The sequence below is a fragment of the Hemitrygon akajei genome, chromosome 3 (genome assembly GCF_048418815.1).
Source record: "Hemitrygon akajei chromosome 3, sHemAka1.3, whole genome shotgun sequence".
NCBI lineage: Eukaryota > Metazoa > Chordata > Chondrichthyes > Myliobatiformes > Dasyatidae > Hemitrygon > Hemitrygon akajei.
Genome location: NC_133126.1, coordinates 915,324 through 933,041, shown reverse-complemented (window position 1 = coordinate 933,041; position 17,718 = coordinate 915,324). Strand labels below are relative to the sequence as shown.

At 41.5% G+C, this 17,718-nt stretch overlaps 1 protein-coding gene across 9 annotated transcripts in view; it reads left to right on the top strand.

Moving 5' to 3' along the window:
* Nucleotides 1-17,718, top strand: part of tmem63c (transmembrane protein 63C) — a 616,893-nt gene that overhangs the window by 176,663 nt on the left and 422,512 nt on the right. For all 9 annotated transcript variants that reach the window (XM_073039119.1, XM_073039117.1, XM_073039118.1 and 6 more), the window contains one exon: nt 16,789-16,869. In XM_073039119.1, coding sequence (XP_072895220.1) covers nt 16,789-16,869 — 81 coding nt within the window. The remainder of the gene's footprint in view (nt 1-16,788; nt 16,870-17,718) is intronic.

Genomic DNA, 17,718 nt, shown 5'->3' with positions numbered 1-17,718 from the left:
TCTCTGGCACCGAGACGCGACCCTCAGCTCAGAAGGGAAGGAGGGAAAAGAGGAGAGCAGTAGTGATAGGGGATTCGATAGTTAAGGGGACAGATAGGAGGTTCTGTGGAAGAGATCGAGAATCCCGGATGGTCTGTTGCCTCCCTGGTGCCAGGGTCTGCGATATCTCAGATCGAGTTCTCAGTATTCTTAAGAGGGAGGGTGAGCAGCCAGATGTCGTGGTCCATGTAGGGACCAATGTTGTGGGTAGGAAGAGTGAGGAGGTCCTAAAAGGTGAGTTTAGGGAGCTAGGTGCCAAGTTAAAGGACAGGACCTCCAGCATAGCAATCTCAGGATTGCTACCAGTGCCACGTGCAGGTGGGTTTAAAAATAGTAAGATAGTGCAAATCAACACGTGACTGAAGACATTGTGTAGGAGGGAGGGCTTCAGATTTATAGATAATTGGGCAGCTTTCCAGGGAAGGTGGGACCTGTTCTGGCGGGACGGTTTACATTTGAACTGGAGGGGGACAAATATTCTTGCAGGTAGGTTTGCTAGAGAGGTTCCAGTGGATTTAAACTAGATATGAGGAGGGAGGGGAACCAGAGTGTAGGAACAGATGTATGGGAGAAGGAAGAAAAAGAAGACAGTAAAGTTCTTTGTACTGTTAGAGATAAACAGAGAGGAAGAGGTGGAGAATTTCTTAAATGCATTTATTTTAATGCTAGGAGCATTGTAAGAAAGGTAGATGAGCTGAGAGCATGGATTGATACCTGGAAATATGATGTTTTTTACTATTAGTGAAACATGGTTGCAGGAGGGGTGTGATTGGCAACTGAATATTCCTGGATTTCATTGCTTCAGGTGTGATAGAATCGGAGGGACAAGAGAGGGAGGTGTTGCGTTGCTTGTCAGAGAAAATATTACAGCAGTGCTTTGGCAGGATAGATTAGAGGGCTCGTCTAGGGAGCCTATTTGGGTGGAACTGAGGAATGGGAAAGGTGTAGTAACACTTATAGGGGTGTATTATAGACCACCTAATGGGGAGCGAGAATTGGAGGAGCAAATTCACAAGGAGATAGCAGATATTTGTAGTAAGCACAGGGTTGTGATTGTGGGAGATTTTAATTTTCCACACATAGACTGGAAAGCCCATACTGTAAAAGGGATGAATGGTTTGGAGTTTGTAAAATGTGTGCAGGATAGCTTTTTGCAACAATACATAGAGGTACCAACTAGAGAAGGGGCAGTGTTGGATCTTCTGTTAGGGAATGAAATAGGTCAGGTGACGGAGATATGTGTTGGGGAGCACTTCGGGTCCAGTGATTACAATGCCATTAGTTTCAATATAATTATGGAGAAGGATAGGACTGGACCCAGGGATGAGATTTTTGATTGGAGTAAGGCTAACTTTGAGGAGATGTGAAAGGATTTAGAAGGAGTGGATTGGGACAATTTGTTCTATGGGAAGGATGTAATAGAGAAATGGCAGTCATTTAAAGGTGAACTTTTGAGGGTACAGAATCTTTATATTCCTGTTAGGTTGAAAGTAAAAGTTAAAAGTTTGAGAGAACCATGGTTTTCAAGGGATATTGGAAACTTGGTTAGGAATAAGACAGCCTTTGTACACCATGGTTCCTGTACCCTACCATTCTTTCCCTGTCTCATTGGAATGTACCTGTGCAGAATGCCACGTAAATATCCCCTGAACATTTGTCACATTTCTGCTGTACATTTCCCTGAGAACATCTGTTCTCAATTTATGCTTCGAAGTTCCTGCCTGATAGCTTTCCCCTTACTCCAATTAAACACTTTCCTAACTTGTCTGTTCCTATCTCTCTCCAACGCTATGGTAAAGGAGATAGAATTGTGATCACTATCTCCAAAATGCTCTCCCACTGAGAGACCTGATACCTGAGCAGGTTCATTTCCCAATACCAGATCAAATACAGCCTCTCCGCTTGTAGGCTTATCTACATTACCTAACTCAGATAGCATGCAGTCAGACTGTCAGGAAGGGCAGGCAGATGATAGGACAAAATTGCAGCCAGCAGGGTGAGTATAGAGCATTAGGGATGCAAAGTCAAAAAGGGGCAGCAAATACAATACTCGAAGTGTTATGTCTCAATGCACAGAGTATAAGAAATAAGGTGGATGTTCTTGTTGCACTATTACAGATTGTCAGGTCAAGTCTGATATTGTGGCCATCACTGAATCATGGCTGAAAGATGGTTGTAGTTGAGAGCTATATGTCCAAGATTACACGTAGTATTGGAGGGATAGGAAGGTAGGCAAAGGGGGTGGTATGGCCAATCTACCTTTGGTCTCACCAATGTACAGGAGGCCACACTTGGAGCACCAAACACAGTAAATGACCCCCAACAGACTCACAGGTGAAATGTCATCGCACCTGGAAGGACTATCTAGGGCCCTGGATGATGGTGAGGGAGGAGGTATGGGGCAGGTGTAATAGCAGTTGTTCCACTTGCAAGGGTAAGTGCCAGGAGGGAGATCAGTGAGGAGAGACAAATGGACAAGGGAGTCGTGTAGGCAGCCATTCCTGTGGAAAGCAGAAAGTTGGGAGGGGGGAGGGAAATGTGCTTGGTGATGGGATCCTGTTGGAAATGGTGGAAGTATTGGAGAATTATGTGCTAGATGCGGAGGCTGGTAGGGTGATGGGAGGATGGGGATTGCCTCGCTGAGCGTCTACGCTCCGTCCACCAGAACAAGCAGGATCTCCCAGTGGCCACCCATTTTAATTTCACTTCCCATTCCCATTCTGATATGTCCATCCATAACCTCCTTCACTGTCGTGATGAGGCCACACTTAGGTTGGAGGAACAACACCTTATATACCATTTGGGTAGCCTCCAGCCTGATGGCATGAACATTGATTTCTCAAACTTCTGGTAGTATCCTCCAACAACCCACCCCTTTTCCCCTCTCACCTTATCTCCTTGCCCACCATAGCCTCCCTCTGGTGCTCCTTCCCCCTTTTTCTTTCTTCCATGACCTTCTGAATCTTTCACCAATCAACTTCCCAGCTCTTTACTTCATCCATCCCCCTCCAGGTTTCACCTATCACCTGGTGGTTTCTCTCCCTTCCCCTTACCTTTTAAATCTAACCCTCAGCTTATTTTCTCCAGTCCTGCAAAAGGGTTTTGCCCCAAAACTTCAGCTGTACTTTTTTCCATAGATGCAGTCTGGCCTGCTGAGTTTGCCAGTGTTTTGTGTGTGTAACATTAATTTGCAGGTTGAGTTGGTGGTGAGGAAGGCAAATGTGATGTTAGAATTCATTTCAAGAGGTCTAGAATATAAAAGCAAGGATGTAATGTTGAGACTTTCTACAGCACTGATGGGGCCTCTTGGAGTACTGTGAACAATTTTGGACCCCTTATCTTAGAAAAGATGTGTTGAAACTGCAGAGGGTTCAAAGGAGTTTCACAAAAATGATTCCAGGATTGAATAGCTTGTTATATGAAGAGTGTTTGATGGTTCTGGGCCTGTATCTTCTTGAATTCAGAAGAATGAGGGGTGACCTCATTGAAACCATTGAAAAGCTGCCAATTCCTGACACGGTATTCCATCTAACCTTCTTTGCACACTCCCCTAATCTCTCCAAGTCCTTCTGCAGCCTCCTTGCTTCCTCAAAATTACTTGCCCCTCCATCTATCTTCATGTCAACTGCAAACTCTGCAACAAAGCAATCAATTCCATCATCTAAATCATTGACATATAACGTAAAAAGAATTGGTCCTAACACAGATCCCTGTGGAACACCACTAGTCACCGGCAGCCAACCAAAAAAGGCTCCCTTTATTCTCACTCTTTGCCTCCTGCCTATCAGCCAATGCTTTATCCATGCTAGAATCTTTCCTCTTATACCATGTGCTCATAGCCTGTTAAGAAGCCTCATTTCTGGCACCTTGTCAAAGGCCTTTTGAAAATCCAAGTACACAATATCAACCGGTTCTTTTTTGTCTATCCTGCTTGTTATCCTGGCGATGCTTCCAGAAACCGTGGAAATATAGGAAAGGCAGGTTATCATGACGGGTTCCACCTCGATGTTAGGTTTCCTGCTTTTTCTCTCAGACCTTTTAAGGGGTCGATTGATTTCCTCCTCCTTGTAGCCATTCTGTAGGAATGTCGTGTGTAATCTTCTTATTACCTTGTGGAGACTCTCCGTATCCAAAATATTCTTTGCAGGGTTAACCATGTGGACTTATAACCCAAGAATAACAGCCATCATCACTTCTCCCACAGAGAATGTTTCTTTCCACTTATATTTCCATGCTTCCTGGAAGGATCGCCAGGATCCTGAAGAAATACTAGATTAATACCATACACAAAACTGCAAGGATGCTCAAATCACAGCTTAGGCAAGATCAGGCTTGGGTGAGGTAAAGTAACCTGTAAGTTAGTTTCTCTATCTCTATCTCTATCTCTCTCCTTATTTGTTCATTTCTTATCCGTTAGGGCATAGTAGGTCAGTGAGAATAGCTATAGCGGCAGTGTTTTATACTCTGTGTGGGATGTGGGAAGTCTGGGAGACCTCCACTTCCCACATACACATGTCTGCATCAGGTGCACCAATTTGCAGCTCCTGAAAGAATGTATTAAGGAACTGGAGCTGCAGCTTGTTGACCTTCAACTCATACATAAAAATGAGATGGTGATGGACAGGAGCAATAGAGAGGTAGTCACACCTAGATTGCAGGAGGGAGGTAACTGGGTAATAGTCGAGAAGGAGGGGAATTGCACAGCCAGTGCAGAGTACACCTGTGGCCATTCCCCTCAATAATAATTATACAACTTTAGATACCGACGAAGGAGACGACCTTCAGCATAGCTATAGAAAGGGATAAAATCAGACAAAATGGTAAAGTGCTTAACTGGGGAAAGGCTAACTTTGAAGGGATGAGGCAGGAACTAGCGAGAGTAAATTGGAAACAACTGTTCAAAGGGGAAAGCACAGAAGTAATGTGGGAGAAGTTTAGGGACCACTTGAGCTGGGTTCAGGATAGGTTTGACCCACTGAGGCAAGGAAAAAATGGTCGGAAAAGGGAACTGTGGCTGACGAAACATGTGAGGCAACTCGTCAAGAGGAAAAAGGAAGCATATGTTAGATATAAGAAGCAGGAAGTAGGAGGCACTTATGAGAAATATAGGGTAGCCAGGAAGGAGCTAAAGAAAGGACTTAGGAGAGCTCGAAGAGGGCATGAGAAGGCCTTGGCATGTAGGATTAAGGAGAACCCCAAGGCGTTCTATGTGTATGTGAAGAATAGGAGGATGACGAGAACGAAGGTGGGACTGCTAAAGGATAAAGAGGGCAACATGTGCCTGCAGGTGGAGGAAGTTGGGGAGGTCCTAAATGAATACTTTGCTTCAGTATTCACAAGTGAAAAGGATCTTGATCAGGATGAGGTCGAAGTAGAGCGGGCCTGTGTACTAGACAATGTGGAGATTAAGGAAGAAGAAGTGCTGGATCTTCTTAAAAACATTAAGATCTGATAAATCCCCAGGGCCGGATATGATACACCCCAGGTTGTTGTGGTAATTGAGAGAAGAGATCGCAGGAGCATTAGCCATGATCTTTGAATCCTCTTTGACTGCAGGGGAAGTGCCGGAGGACTGGAGAATGGCAAATGTAGTTCCCTTGTTTAAAAATGGTAATAGGGAGAAACCTGGGAACTATAGACCAGTGAGTCTTACGTCGGTGGTATGCAAACTACCGGAAAGGATTCTTAAGGATAGGATCTACGAGCATTACAGTCTACTCATGGATAGTCAACATGGCTTTGTAAAGGAAAGATCATGCCTCACGAGCCTGATTGAGTTTTTTGAAGAGGTAACAAAAGAAATTGATGAGGGTAGGGCAGTGGATGTGGTCTACGTGGACTTTAGCAAAGCATTTGACAAGGTCCCTCATGAGAGACTCATCCAGAAAGTCATGAGGCATGGGATCAGTGGAATCTTGGCTGTTCGGATAAAAAATTGGCTTAAAGGAAGAAAGCAGAGGGTAGTTGTGGAAGGAAAGTATTCTGCCTGGAGGCCGGTGACTAGTGGAGTGCTGCAGGGATCTGTCCTGGGACCCCTGCTATTTGTGATTTTTATAAATGACCTGGATGTAGAGGCGGAAGGATGGGTGAGTAAGTTTGCAGATGACACGAAGATTGGAGGAGTTGTGGATGGAGCTGTAGGTTGTCAAAGGTTACAAGAGGATATAGACAGGCTGCAGAGTTGGGCAAAAAAATGGCAGATGGAGTTCAATCCGGATAAGTATGAGGTGATGCATTTTGGAAGGACAAACCAGAAGACTGAGTACCTGATTAATGGTCAGTTTCTTAAGAGTGTGGATGAATAAAGGGACCTTGGGGTTCAAATCCATACATCCCTCAAGGTCGCTGCACAGGTTGATAGGGTAGTTAAGAAGGCCTATGGGATGCTAGGCTTCATTAATAGGAGGATTGAGTTCAAGAGTAGAGAGGTCATGTTGCAACTCTACAAATCTCTGGTGAGACCGCACTTAGAATATTGTGTTCAATTCTGGTCACCTCTTTATAGGAAGGATGTGGAAGCTATGAAGAGGGTGCAGAAGAGATTTACCAGGATGTTGCGTGGTTTGGAGAAAAAGTCATATGAAGCAAGGTTAGCAGAGCTGAGACTTTTCTCTTTGGAGCATAGAAGAATGAGAGGGAACTTGATAGTCTGCAAGATTATGAGAGGCATAGATAGGGTGGATAGTCAGTACCTGTTTCCCAGGGCACCAATAGCAAACACCAGAGGGCATATGTACAAAATTAAGGGAGGGAAGTTTAGGGGAGACATCAGGGGTAAGTTTTTTACACAGAGGGTTGTGAGTGCCTGGAATGACTTGCCAGGGATGGTGGTGGAGTCTAAAATATTAGGGGTATTTAAGAGCCTCTTGGACAGGCACATGGATGAAAGAAAAATGGAGGATTAATGGGTAGTGTGGGTTTAGTACTTTTTTTAAGGATTATATGGGTTGGCACAACATGGAGGGCTGAAGGGCCTGTACTGTGCTGTAGAGTTCTATGGTTCTATGGACCTACCAGATGAGAGCCACAGTGAATGGGTCTCTGGCACTGAGTCTGGTGCTACAGCTCAGAAGAGCAGAGAGGTGAAGAGGAGTGCAGTGTTGATAGAGATCCTTTAGTAATAAAAATATAGGTGTGGTTCTGTGGAACACACACAGACTGCTGGATGAACTCAGCAGGCCAGGCAGCATCAGGAAAAGAATACAATTGATATTTGGGGCCAAAACCCTTCGACAGGACTACCAAAGGGTTTTGGCTTGAAACATCAACTGTAATCTTTTCCTAAATGCTGCCTGGCCTTCTGAGTTCCTCCAGAATTTGTGTGTGTTGCTTGCATTTCCAGCATCTGCAGATTTTCTCTTGTTTGTGATGAGGTTCTATGGGCATGATACAGACACCTAGATGGTATGTTGTCTCCCTAGTGCCAGCATCAGTGATTTCTCAGATCATGTCCAAGGTATTCTCAAGGGCAAGGGTGAATATCCAGAAGTCTTGGTACATATTGTCACAAAGGACAAAGATGGGGGTCAAAGATGCATCAACAGAGGCTTCAATTGCCATTCCCCTAATGGACTCAACCAGAAACTGCTCTAGAAATCCATGCCGCTGGCATTCTACAAATTCCCTGTCTTGGGGTTCCAGCACCAACCTGACTTTTCCAATCTACCTGCATACTGAAAACCCCTATGATAATCACGTTTCCCTTATTACATGCTTTTTCTATCTCCTTTTGTCATTTGTAGCCGATGTCCTAGCTACTCTTTGGGGATCTGTATATAGCTTCCATCTGGGTTGTTTTATCCTTGCAGTTTCATTACCCACAAGGATTCTTTTTTTGTTGTAATTTATTTTTTTTCTTCAAGTTCATCATCAAACAAACATTTCCGTAAGATGTATTTCAGACATTGTACATATATATCATATACTCATATATGTCATAAATCTCCACATAGTATTTATCTGAGGTATACACTTATAGAAAAGAGTGTAAAGAAAAAAACAAGCAAAAGGAAAAAACTATGTACAAGTAGGGAGTGATCTTTTTTTTTACAACATATTCATTGATTTGTGAGAATAAAATCAGGCCCTATGAGGCATTATGTAGTTAAACCATTTTTCCTAGTATGAATCAAATTGCTCTGCTTATGATTAACAGATGCTGCTATCTTCTCCATTTTGTAAATGTCCATTGTAACTTCCATCCATGCATTTAAAGTTGGGCTCTCCTGTGATAACCATTTCCTACTAAGAGTCTTTTTACCAGCCATCAACAGTATATTCATTAAATATTTATCTCTTTTCAACCATTCTTGAGGTATATACCCAAAATATATGGTCTTACTCTCTAAGGGTATTTCACATTTAAAGATGTCTTGCAGGGCATTGTGTATCCCCCTCCAATAGTCTTTGATAACAGGGCAGTCCCAAAAAATATGATAATGATTTGCATTTTGATTTCCACAATTTCTCCAGCAAACAGAGAGGTTACTATCATAATGGGATTTCTGAGAGGGTGTAATAAAATAACTCATCAAGTTTTTCCATCCGAACTCCCTCCATTTCTGTGAACTGGTACGCTTCCATTGATACCTCCATATTGTTGTCCATTCTTCCTCAGATATAATTATCCCTCCTTCCTTCTCCCATTTTGTTTTAATGTGTCAAGTTGAATGTGTTTTAAGATTTGACAAACCCTTATACATGCTTGAAATGATTCTACTACCGTTATCTGAATTAAATGCTTTTCTAAATAGCTCTATCAAGCATGTACTTGCCTTGGTTACATTTTTAAGCGTCCTATTAACATATTGTCACATCTGTAAATACCGATAAAAATCTTGTTTTTCTAATAAGTGTATCACTTTAAGCATTTCAAAACTGAACAGTGTTCCTTCTTTCATTATGTTGCAAAGAACTGTTATTCCTTTAGCTGTCCAGTCCTTAAATCTAGCATCCAATTTATTTGGTGTAAAATCCGAGTCATATGCACACCATTTAAGAATTGCAATATCTCCCTCTAGATTATATACTTTTATAGTAGTTTTCCATATTTTAAGAGTCAATTTCACCCATGAGTTATCAATAGTATTTATGTACCTTTGCAGGTTGTTATCAGCCAAAATTGCTTGTATGGGGATGGGAAGTACCCACTCCTCAATGTTTTTCCATTGAGCGTCATATGATGGGTTGCAACAACATATCACAGCTTTCAACTGTGCTGCAAAATAATAATCTCTAAGAGAAGGTAGGCCCCACCCCCCCTTTTCCTTTGCTAATGGCAAAGTTTTGAGACAAACTAGGCCTTTTACCCTACCAAATATACCTTGATAACATCTTGTTCCATTCATTGAATTGATTTTGATTAATCTCTATTGGTAGGGTCTGAAAGAGATATAATAGTCTGGGCAGTATATTCATTTTAGTAGACTCAATCCTTGAATTGAGATTAAAAAAAGGAATCAGGTTCCATCTTGCCATATCTTCCTTAATTTTTTTATATAAAAGCTGATAATTACATTCTGATAATTTTGCCAAATCTTTTGGCATAATGATGCCCAAATACTTGAAAGATTCTGTTTGCCATGCCCAGGGATATCTACTTTCAATTTCTCTTGGTGGGCTATAGTTATATGAAAGTAATTGGGTTTTATCTATGTTGATCTTGTATCCTGATAATTGACCATATTGTTCAAAGAATTGCATCAATTTAGGTAAAGAGTATGTTGGTTGCCCTAGATAAATCAAAATGTCATCCGCGTAACAAGCCAATTTATGCTCTGTACCTTTAATAGTAATTCCCCTGATATCTTCATTTTGTCTGATGTATTGAGCTAATGGTTCCAGATATAATGCGAAGAGTAGCAGTGACCATGCACAACCCTGCCTCGTGCCCCTTTCTAGGGTAAGACAATTAGATAAATATCCATTGATTTTAATCCTTGTCATATAGTGTCTGTATAGTTTTAATAATTGTGTCTTAGAAACCAAATCTATTTAAAACTGTGTAAAGAAAATTCCAATTAACTGAATCAAATGCCTTTTCAGTGTCCACGCTTAATCACTATTGCTTCGATTTTATTTTTTGTATATGATCTATAATGTGAAGTGTCCTTCGTATATTGTCTTGTGTTTGGCGTTGTTGTATAAAACCTGTCTGATCGTTACGTATCAGTATGGGTAGAAACTCCTCTAATCGTTTGGCCATGATGGAGGTAAATAATCTATAATCTACATTAAGAATGGATATTGGTCTAAATGACCCGCATTCCATTTTATCCTTGCCTTCTTTCGGTACAGCTGAGATTATCGCTTCCTTCCAACTGGGTGGCATTTGTGCCTTTTTTAAAGCCCAGTTCAGTGTGGGGAGTAAAACAGGAATTAACTCATTTTTAAATTCTTTGTTACCACTCTGCCGTATACCCATCTAATCCAGGTGACTTGCTTAATTTAAGCCTACTAATTGCAGCTTTTAATTCAACTTCAGGTATGTCAGCAGTCATCGTTCTATTTTGTTCTTCACTTAAAGTGGGTAACTCTGGAGAATTCAAGAAGGTGTCAATTTGGGTTATGCTTCCCCCTGGAACTTTGGAATATAGAGATTTTTAAAACATTTCAAAAGCTTCTTGAATTTCACTTAGCTTATTTTTTATCATTTTCGTTCTTGGGTCCCTAATTCTATGAATTGTATTTTCTGCTATTTTTTTTTCAGTTTCCACACCAGTATTTTCATAGACTTAGATCCACTTTCATAATGTCTCTGTTTCAGAAACATTAAATTTTTCCTGATTTCTTGCGTAGCCAAACTATTAATTTCATTCCTAATTTTTTAATTTCCCCTAATGTATCCTGTGCGAAATTCAATTTGTGTTTTTCTCTAGTTCCTTCAGCCTATTTTGTAATTCCTCTAATGTTTTATTCCTTATTTTTTTCTTATATGAAGATATTGCTATAATTTTCCCTCTTAAGACAGCCTTCAGAGTATCCCATAAAATGGGAGGTGAAACCTCTCCATTATCATTAAATTCTAAGTAGAGACCAATTTCTTTTTTAATTTGTTCCTTAAAGTAGGGATCATTGAGTAGACTTGAATTCAGTTTCCAAATAGTATTCTTTGGTTGTAGGTCAAAATCAATGGATAAATATATAGGTGCATGGTCACTTACATCTATTGTTCCAATTCCACAGGTGTTTATTTTGTCTTTGTCTTTTCCAAATGTTATGAAATAGTCGATTTTTGTATATACAGAATGGGGAGAAGAATAATGAATATAATCCCTTCTGTCGGGGTAAAGGTCCCTCCATATATCAATTAAACCAACATCCTCAAAAAGTGTATTAACTTTCTTATGTAAGGATTTTGTTTCAGAGGTTTTTCTGTTGGAAGTGTCTAAGTTTGGTTGTAATTGTAAATTTAAGTCTCCCCCACATATCAGGAGACCTTCTGTTTCCGCTACCATAATATCAGTAATTTTCTGAAAGAAACTAGTATCACTTCCTGGGGGTGTGTATATATTCAATAGAGTAACTGAATTTCCATCTATATTCTCCCTTACCAGAATATATCTGGCCCCCTTATCTCCCATTTTGAATACTTTTTGAAAATTTAGATTATTTGAGATAAGAATAGCAACTCCTCTCCTATGTCCTGATTTATATGAGGAGAAAAACAAATTAGTGAAGACCATTCTCTTTAGTTTTCTATGCTCATTATCACTTAAGTGAGTTCCCTGTAAATATACTACCTGGGCTTGTTCTTTTTTCATTTTGGATAGAATTCTATTACATTTGATTGGATTTAATAGCCCATTGACACTAAAAGAGTTGGGGGAGATTTTGAACAATTTCTTTTCTTTGGTATTCACTAAGGAGAAGGATATTGCATTGTGTAAGGTAAGGGAAACAAGTAGGGAAGTTATGGAAACTATGACGATTAAAGAGGAGGAAGTACTGGCACTTTTAAGGAATATAAAAGTGGATAAATCTCCAGATCCTTACAGGATATTCCCTAGGACCTTGAGGGAGGTTAGTGTAGAAATAGCAAAGGCTCTGACAGAAATATTTCAAATGTCATTAGAAACGAGGATGGTGCCAGAGGATTGGCGTATTGCTCATGTGGTCCATTGTTTAAAAAGGGTTCTGAGAGTAAACCTAGCAATTATAGGCCTGTCAGTTTGACGTCAGTAGTGGGTAAATTAATGGAAATTATTCTTAGAGATGGTATATATAATTATTTTGATAGACAGGGTCTGATTAGGAACAGTCAACATGGATTTGTGTGTGGAAGGTCGGTCATGTTTGACAAATCTTAGTGAATTTTTTAAAGAGGTTGCGAGGAAAGTTGACGAGGGTAAGGCAGTGGATGTTGTCTATATGGACTTCAGTAAGGCCTTTGACAAGGTTCCGCACGGAAGGTTAGTTAGGAAGGTTCAATCGTTAGGTATTAATATTGAAGTAGTAAAATAGATTCAACAGTGTCTGGATGGGAGATGCCAGAGAGTAATGGTGGATAACTGTTTGTCAGGTTGGAGGCCAGTGACTAGTGGTGTGCCTCAGGAATCTGTACTGGGTCCAATGTTGTTTGTCATATACATTAATGATCTGGATGATGGGGTGGTAAATTGGATTAGTAAGTATGCAGATGATACTAACATAGGTGACGTTGTGGATAATGAAGTAGGTTTTCAAAGCTTGCAGAGAGATTTAGGCCAGTTAGAAGAGTGGGCTGAAAGGTGGCAGATGGAGTTTAATGCTGATAAATGTGAGGTGTTACATTTTGGTAGGACTAATCAAAATAGGAGCTACATGGTAAACGGTAGGGCATTGAGGAATGCAGTAGAACAGAGTGACCTAAGAATAATGGTGTATAGTTCCCTGAAGGTGGAACCTCATGTGGATAGGGTGGTGAAGAAAGCTTTTGTTATGTTGGCCTTTATAAATCAGAGCATTGAGTATAGTAGTTGGGATGTAATGTTAAAATTGTACAAGTTTGGAGTATTGTGTACAGTTCTGGTCACTGAATTATAGGAAAGATGCCAACAAAATAGAGAGAGTACAGAGGAGATTTACTAGAACGTAACCTGGGTTTCAGCACCTAAGTTACAGAGAAAGGTTGAACAAGTTAGGTCTTTATTCTTTGGAGCGTAGAAGGTTGGGGGGGGGGGGGACTTGATAGAGGTATTTAAAATAATGAGGGGGATAGATGGAGTTGACGTGGATAGGCTTTTTCCATTGGGAGTAGGGGAGATTCAAACAAGAGGACACGAGTTGAGAGTTAAGGGGAAAAAGTTTAGGAGTAACACGAGGGGGAACTTCTTTACTCAGAGAGTGATAGCTGTGTGGAATGAGCTTCCTGTAGAAGTAGTAGAGGCAGGTTCAATATTGTCATTTAAAAAAAATTGGATAGGTATATGGACAGGAAAGGAATGGAGGTTTATGGGCTGAGTGCAGGTCGGTGGGACTAGGTGAGAGTAAGTGTTCGGCATGGACAATAAGGGCCAAGATGGCCTGTTTCCGTGCTGTAATTGTAAAATGACTATATGGTTAATAGTCAACTCTTTAATTTCTTCTACCTAAGTGCATGACCATACACTTCCCGACACTGTATTCTATCTGCCACTTCTTTGCCCATTCTCCTAATCTGTCCAAGTCCTTCTGTAGCCTCTCTACTTCCTCAAAATTACCTGTCCCTCCACCTATCTGAGTATCATATGGAAACTTTGCAACAAAGCTATTGATTCCGCCATCCAAATTATTAACATAGGACGTAAAAAGGAGAAAAAGAAGTTGCAGCTGTATAGTACTTCAGTTAAACCACATTTGGAGTGCAGATCTGACTGCCATATTACAGTAATGATATGGAGGCTTTGGAGAAGCTTCAGATGAGAGAGGGTAAATTTTAAAGGAGATTTATGTGGCCAGTTGTTTAGGATGGTGGGTGATTGGAACATGCTATCTGGGAAAGTGATGGAACAGTTAGAACAGCAGTGTTACCAATACATACACAGATAGGGAATGGAGGGATATAGGTCACATGGGATTAGTTTGGATTGGGATCATGGTCAGCTCAAAGATTGTGGGCAGAAGGGCCTGTTAGACAGACAGACAGACAGACATACTTTATTGATCCCGAGGGAAATTGGGTTTCATTACAGCTGCACCAAGAATAGTGAAGAAATATAGCAATATAAAACCATAAATATTAAATAATAATAAGTTAATCATGCCAAGTGGAAATAAGTCCAGGACCAGCCTATTGGCTCAGGATGTCTGACACACCGAGGGAGGAGTTGTAAAGTTTGATGGCCACAGGTAGAAATGAATTCCTATGCCACTCAGTGTTACATCTCGGTGGAATGAGTCTCTGGCTGAATGTACTCCTGTGCCTAACCAGTACATAATGGAGTGGATGGGAGTCATTGTCCAAGATGGCATGCAACTTGGACAGCATCCTCTTTTCAGACACCACCGTCAGAGAGTCCAATTCCACCCCCACAACATCACTGGCCTTACGAATGAATTTGTTGATTCTGTTGGTGTCTGCTACCCTCAGCCTGCTGCCCCAGCACCCAACAGCAAACATGTTAGCACTGGCCACCACAGACTCGTAGAACATCCTCAGCATCGTCCGGCAAATGTTAAAGGACGTCAGTCTCCTCAGGAAATAGAGACGGCTCTGCCCCTTCTTGTAGACAGCCTCAGTGTTCTTTGACCAGTCCAGTTTATTGTCAGTTCGTATCCCCAGGTATTTGTAATCCTCCTCCATGTCCACACTGACCCCTTGGATGGAAACAGGGGTCACTGGTGCCTTAGCCCTCCTCAGGTCCACCACCAGCTCCTTAGTCTTTTTCACATTAAGCTGCAGATGATTCTGCTCGCACCATGTGACAAAGTTTCCCACCGTAGCCCTTACATTCCATTTTGGCTGTGAAGACTAACTCTTTTGACAATAAATAAAAAGAGACTAACTCTTTTTAAAAAAGGAGGGAGAGAGAAACCGGGGAATTATAGACCGGTTAGTCTGACATCGGTGGTGGGGAAAATGCTAGAGTCGGTTATCAAAGATGTGATAACAGCACATTTGGAAAGAGGTGAAATCATCGGACAAAGTCAGCATGGATTTGTGAAAGGAAAATCATGTCTGACGAATCTTACAGAATTTTTTGAAGATGTAACTAGTAGAGTGGATAGGGGAGAGCCAGTGGATGTGGTATATTTAGATTTTCAAAAGGCTTTTGACAAGGTCCCACACAGGAGATTAGTGTGCAAACGTAAAGCACACGGTATTGGGAGTATGGTATTGATGTGGATAGAGAATTGGTTGGCAGACCGGAAGCAAAGAGTGGGAGTAAATGGGACCTTTTCAGAATGGCAGGCAGTGACTAGTGGGGTACCGCAAGGCTCAGTGCTGGGACCCCAGTTGTTTACAATATATATTAATGATTTAGACGAGGAAATTAAATGCAGCATCTCCAAGTTTGCGGATGACACGAAGCTGGGCAGCGGTGTTGGCTGTGAGGAGGATGCTAAGAGGATGCAGGGTGACTTGGATAGGTTAGGTGAGTGGGCAAATTCATGGCAGATGCAATTTAATGTGGATAAATGTGAGGTTATCCACTTTGGTTGCAAGAACAGGAAAACAGATTATTATCTGAACGGTGGCCGATTAGGAAAAGGGGAGATGCAACGAGACCTGGGTGTCATTGTACACCAGTCATTGAAGGTGGGCATGCAGGTACAGCTGGCGGTGAAAAGGGCAAATGGTATGTTGGCATTCATAGCAAAAGGATTTGAGTACAGGAGCAGGGAGGTTCTACTGCAGTTGTACAAGGCCTTGGTGAGACCGCACCTAGAATATTGTGTGCAGTTTTGGTCCCCTAATCTGAGAAAAGACATTCTAGCCATAGAGGGAGTACAGAGAAGGTTCACCAGATTGATTCCTGGGATGGCAGGACTTTCATATGAAGAAAGACTGGATCGACTAGGCTTATACTCACTGGAATTTAGAAGATTGAGGGGGGATCTTATTGAAACATATAAAATTCTAAAGGGATTGGACAGGCTAGATGCAGGAAGATTGTTTCCGATGTTGGGGAAGTCCAGAATGAGGGGTCACAGTTTAAGGATAAAGGGGAAGCCTTTTAGGACCGAGATGAGGAAAAACTTTTTCACACAGAGAGTGGTGAATCTGTGGAATTCTCTGCCACAGGAAACAGTTGAGGCCGGTTCATTGACTATATTTAAGAGGAAGTTAGATATGGCCCTTGTGGCTAAAGGGATCGGGGGTATGGAGAGAAAGCAGGTACAGGGTTCTGAGTTGGATGATCAGCCATGAGCATACTGAATGGCGGTGCAGGCTTGAAGGGCTGAATGGCCTACTCCTGCATCTATTTTCTATGTTTCTATGTAAATAGCAGCGGTACTGGGGGATTGGAAAAGTTCATGGAAGTGCCGTTTTCTATGCGTAGGTTTGAGTGTGTTTCCATCTGTGTGTGTGTGTGTACATTACTGAGTATTTATTTATGAGGATATTTGTGCGTATGTCTGCTTGTGTATATACATTTGTGTGTGTGCGTCTGTGTCTGCGTGCGTGAGTGTGTGTGTTTGTGTGAACGGTGTGTATGAGGGACTGGTATTTGTTAGCAACAGTTTGTTCCTCTCTGCTGGATCTGTGTATTGCACTAGGTAAGATGGTGACCTTCAACTGGAATGAAAGATGGGTAGTTGTGACCTTATATATGTATTGTCTTCCAGTGAGGCCTACCCAAGCTGTACAGTGACAGACGTGCATTTCTGCTTTGATGTCCGTGCTCTGATGAAACTCGACTGTGAAAGGTAAACTATGAGCAGAGCAAATGGGAAAAGTCCACAGCAGCATTCAGCCACAGTGAGCCCAGAGTTAAAATCTGGCACTGTGAATAATTTCAGATGTAAATAGGAAGTGCAGGAGCAACTGATGTTCACAACATCCATCAGATGTGAACTGTCACTAACTTTTGATGCTTGCCACTCCTTCCCTGCTATAGTACATTAGCATGCCCTGCACTTTGGTGCATACATAAGAACTAAGAGCAGGAATGAGCCGTTTGGTCCCTTGAGCTTGCTCTGCCATTGAATAAGATCATGACTGATCTGGCCATGGACTCAGCTCCACTAATATGCCTTTCCCCCTGTAACCCTTAAGTCTCCTTCTGTGCAAAAACCTATCTAACTGTGCTTTAAATATATTTAATGAGGTAACCTCTACTGCTTTCCTGGGCAGAGAATTCCACATATTCACTACTCTCTTGGAAAAGCAGTTTCTTCTTATCTCTGGCCTAAATCTATTCCCCTGAATCTTGAGGCTATGTCCCCTAGTTCTAGTCTCATCTTCCAGTGGAAACAACTTTCCTGCCTCTATCTTATCCATCTCTTCATAATTTTATATGTTTCTATAAGATCCTCTCTCATACTTCTGCATTCTAGCGAGTACAGTCCCAAGGAATCAAGTTCTCCTCATGGGTTAACCCCCTCATCTATGGAACTAACCTCATGCACTTTCTCTGCACTGTCTCCTGCAAACCAAACTTCTGTCATTTATGTGCTAGTACTCCTAATTCCCTCTGAACAACAACATACTTCAGTCTTTCACCATTTAGATAACAATCTGATCTTCTATTTTTCTTTCCAAAGTGGATGCCCTCA